Raw genomic sequence first — 4,129 nt, 5'->3', positions numbered from 1 at the left:
TAGCCAGGTCTACCACCATTTACACAGCAAAGAGCAAACATTTAAGCATCTTATATTTGTTAAAGTCTGAAAGGTTCATCAAAACGTGGCACACTAAACAAGTCATTTTGAAGACAGGCTAAAGCTTCGTGTACTTTCATTGATTTAAGGCCTCAAAACATCCATCTACTCTCCTCCGCTTTTCCTTATCAGGGTGCCTATCCCTGCTACCATAAGGCGAGAGGCAGGTAAATCCTGGACAGGTCACCAGTGCCTGGGCTGGCCTCAATAGTTATCTTCTGGGTTTCATTGTGCATATATTGTACCCACTTCCCACAGCAGGTCAAACAACAGAGAAGAGGACAAAAATGTTTCAACAGCAAGAGTGCTTTGTTCCATTTTTATTTGTTTTAGTACAACAGTTCAAGTCAACTAGTCACTGTATCTATTGAGATGCCAAAGTGTGTATTGCTCTTCTGCATTCCATGTGTAGAACCCTAATCAGTAATGTTCAAGATGACATCCATCTCCATATCTGGCATGTTAATTCACAGCTATACAGCAAGAAGTCATGTGCTTTGAGGACAACCCCGTGTTTTTACAAAAGCAAAGAATCTGCAGCAGCACGAAACATGATTTGCAGGAGCAAACAAGCAGAATCTGGGTAGCAAAGCTGCACTAAACACTTGTATGTATAACAGCCGATGCCAAAAATCAAACCTTGTGCTACTTTGAGATTTTTTTTTTTTTTTAATTAAATTTTTTTTTTTTTTTAAATACACAGTAAGTGCCGAGAACAGGTGTGGTTCACAGGGACATTTTCAAAACGCACTATGAAATCTGTAGGAATAAAGACCTATGCATAGAAACATGCTTCCTCAAAAAGGGTATGTTACACACTGCTAATTTTCAAAAAGGGCAGAAGCTGCACTGACAAGCTACATAATCAGATGAATTAGACAAGAGGGGGAGGGCAGGATGATCCACATGTAAAACCAGCGCAAATACACTTAGCAGAAGAATTGATATCTTCACAAAGTGAAACTTGTATTTACTTCAAAAAGGTAGGCAGTGAACACAACAAAAATACTGACTGAACAAAAAATAAATCAATCTTTGGATACGTAAAAAACCCTATACAGTCCCCCGTTTGTAACCTTCAGTCTTCCGAAGTGCCTTCTTCCGAGTTGGGGTCTTTGGTCTCCTTGTTCTTTCGCACCTCTTCCAACTTCTTGTCCTGTTAAACAGTACAAGATTAACATCTTAATAGTACTACATCATGTCCATACAGTCAAAAGAAATTACTGACCTTCTCTTTGAATTTCTCATTCATCGCTGCCATAATTGCTGTGCGGTTCTCTTTGTTAGCCTCCATCTTCTGGTTGAGCTTCTCCTCTGCCATCTTGCTGAAGTTGTTGTTCTCCTCCATGGCTTTCTGTTGCACTTCTTTTTCATGCTCACGCTTCTCAGCTAAGTGCTTCAGAACCTCAGCTTCATGGTTCTGGGAAAGGATGGTTAAAAATACATAAGATGCTTGAAATAGCCCACCAGATTTTAATTATCCCAACCCATGCAAAATATGTCATCTTTTTACCTTGCGTCTCTCCTCTGCAGCGTCCAGCTTCCTCTGAATCTCCTCCAGTGAGACATCCTTCTTCTTGGGAGGAGACAGTGGAAAGTCACCCTTGGCATCAGGGGCAGGAGTAGCCAGGATGACCTCAAAAGCCTGACCGGAAGCCCGCTTGTCGAGCTCCTTAACCTGGATATCTGAACTCATCCAAGGAAAAAAATAAATTTAAAAAGATGTTTAAATACTTCAAGGTACAGTGAAAATAATAATAATTAAGAAATAATATAGTGCATTAAAGTGTAAGACGTAGTTCACCTTCAGCGGATGCCATCTTTAGAGACTGCTTCAGGTCAATTTAACTAAAGGAGGGAAACATCAGAGAGTCATGTTAGCAGATGATTTTAAAATTACTGACGTCTAGTGGATGATTTACACCATTATCACAGAAATCATCCAAGATTAAAACCGGTCTCACTGGCGACGCCCTGTGGCAACACGCAAAACTGCAAGCAACCACCGCCCATCAATCCACACACACATAAAGAAAAAATAAGGGAAAAAAATGGTACTGGCATTCAGGGCGGTCATGTTGTACACGCACCATTGTTTATCTCCAGATATGAGGAAGCAGTGACATTCTGATTAAGCCACCAGCAATCGAGCCACTTCAGGAATGAGGAGGGCTTTTCAATAGCCTGCCCATCAGTGAGGGCTGTTAATGACACAAGTCACAGTTAGCTGAAACAAAAGGCTGTGATCGGGCTGGGTAACGGCAGGCAGTGGGGGAGTGCAGACAGGGCCTGGACTCGGCCTGTGCTAGAAGGCAAATATGCACCAAGAAAAATGAGAATAGTGAGCGATGAGCATATCTGGGAGGAAATGATCATCAGGGAGCACCTGTTCCTTGCACCATGTGTTGGAGCAGCGGGAGGGGAACACAGACACACATCTACACACGTAACACAACAGCCGACTGAACAGGCATCTTGTCTAATAAAATTGCAGGGGAAAAAAATAAAAAAGTAATTCCTCTTAAATGTAAGAAACATCTGTCATTCCATTTAGTCAAGTCGTAATGATGAGTGAATGATGAACCATGACCAAATTCAGCTGGGCTTATTCAATGAAAAGACCCCTCCCCTAATAATTCAAAAAGGCTATCAGCTAGCTAAGTGTGGCGTTAGAAAGCAGCATAAAAAAAAAAAAAAAAAAAAAAAAAAAAAAAAAAACCTACTTGGATACAATCTAATCTGAGTGAGGTTTAATTTAAAAAGCCCACACCTTGGTATCCATTGTGACACCCACTGTTGCCATTTTATAGAACTTCTCACTGAATGAGCACAAATGTGCTATTCTGCCAATGACATTACCATAATTCATGTAAATTTCTTGTTTCTGTGAGGCTGCTGGTGTCATTAGCTCAAAGCTTTAACAAGCACCCTCAAACAAAGGCGCTTTTGGCAGCACAGTGACGAGCAGCTGCAAACAAAGAGGAGCCGAAGGCAGGTCACTGCCACGAAAAAAAAAAAAAAAAGAAAAATCTCGAATAAAGATTTTCTCACAGGCGGCATAAATCGGTGAATAAGGAATTCGTAAATGTCTCTGCAGCCCACAAGTTTCACGAACATAAAAAAAAAAAAGAAGTCTTCGAAGTCCACCCTCATCGCTGTCGGTGCCAACTGTGCCAGTGTCGCCTACCATACAATAGGCTAACAACCCGCCAAGCAGCAGACAAAAAGAGCAACAACAATAGGCGTTTCTGTCTCATTTTGTCCCTGAAATGTTACAAAATGAATGCAAATGCCCACGAGGGCGAAAACATCCACAAAAAACCCCGCTTGTCACGTTAGTTTCTCACGTGCTGCCTTAACATAAGCGACAAACAACGAAAAACGTTGAAAGAAAATTGAACATACTGTCGAAAAATTACCAACTCCACTCAAGGATTAACCTCGTTTTGCCCTCATCTCCTCATAACGTTTAAAATTCAGACATATTCCTACTTACAGACGACAAAAATAAATCCTGTGGACTTTCTCGGTTATAGAGATGCTGTCAGTCACACCCACCTTCGACAACCTCCGGATGCTGTGCTCTGCTCTGCTCTCACAGAATTTACCGCGAGCCCTCTGCGCGAGCTTACCAAGCGCGCACATAAATGGACCAAAGCAAGTGCCGTCACGCCGTTTGCTGGCCACTCATTGGCTTACCCCGCTCTCCTGGGTGCTTCTGGCGATTGTAGTTTTTTATGGCTGACAGTAGACATTGTGTTACAGTTATGTGATCGCTAAATATATAACAATTTAATGCACATTTTTGCTTCATTAAACTAACCATGTGAAGCAACAGTCCATAGTAGTGTACTCGAAACATATATAATACCAATATTTACAGGATCATTCCCCTAATAGTGATTTTCACCATGGCTCCACCCATTTATTTAAATACGATAGCCTGCTGAATGTAAATTAAAAGCCCGTTCCTCTCTCGCTCTCAAAATAAAATAATTTTTTTTTAAAAAGTTTGCTTTTCACCTAACAGAGTAATTCATGTCTAAAAGGGTTTTTTGTATTTGTTTTC

General features: G+C 41.1%; 1 protein-coding gene across 3 annotated transcripts; it reads right to left on the bottom strand.

Moving 5' to 3' along the window:
• Positions 1 to 350: 350 nt before the first annotated feature.
• On the bottom strand, positions 351 to 3,712 carry LOC308384244 (stathmin-like). 3 transcript variants are annotated; one of them, XM_080862710.1, is made up of 5 exons: positions 3,619 to 3,712; positions 1,865 to 1,908; positions 1,574 to 1,746; positions 1,289 to 1,480; positions 351 to 1,216 (listed from the first exon to the last, which is right to left on the bottom strand). In XM_080862710.1, exons 2-5 carry the CDS (start codon positions 1,878 to 1,880, stop codon positions 1,139 to 1,141), a joined length of 459 nt encoding a protein of 152 aa, XP_080718836.1. In that variant the 5' UTR covers positions 1,881 to 1,908; positions 3,619 to 3,712; the 3' UTR covers positions 351 to 1,138. The 3 variants fall into 3 exon arrangements, with proteins under 3 accessions (XP_080718836.1, XP_080718837.1, XP_080718838.1); XM_080862711.1 differs by having other exon boundaries at positions 3,557 to 3,675; XM_080862712.1 differs by lacking the exon at positions 3,619 to 3,712 and adding an exon at positions 2,151 to 2,252.
• Between the last annotated feature and the right edge of the window lie 417 nt (positions 3,713 to 4,129).

Source organism: Rhamphochromis sp. 'chilingali' (genome assembly GCF_963969265.1).
Source record: "Rhamphochromis sp. 'chilingali' genome assembly, chromosome: 17".
Classification (NCBI taxonomy): domain Eukaryota; kingdom Metazoa; phylum Chordata; class Actinopteri; order Cichliformes; family Cichlidae; genus Rhamphochromis; species Rhamphochromis sp. 'chilingali'.
This window is presented reverse-complemented; position numbering and strand designations above follow the sequence as displayed.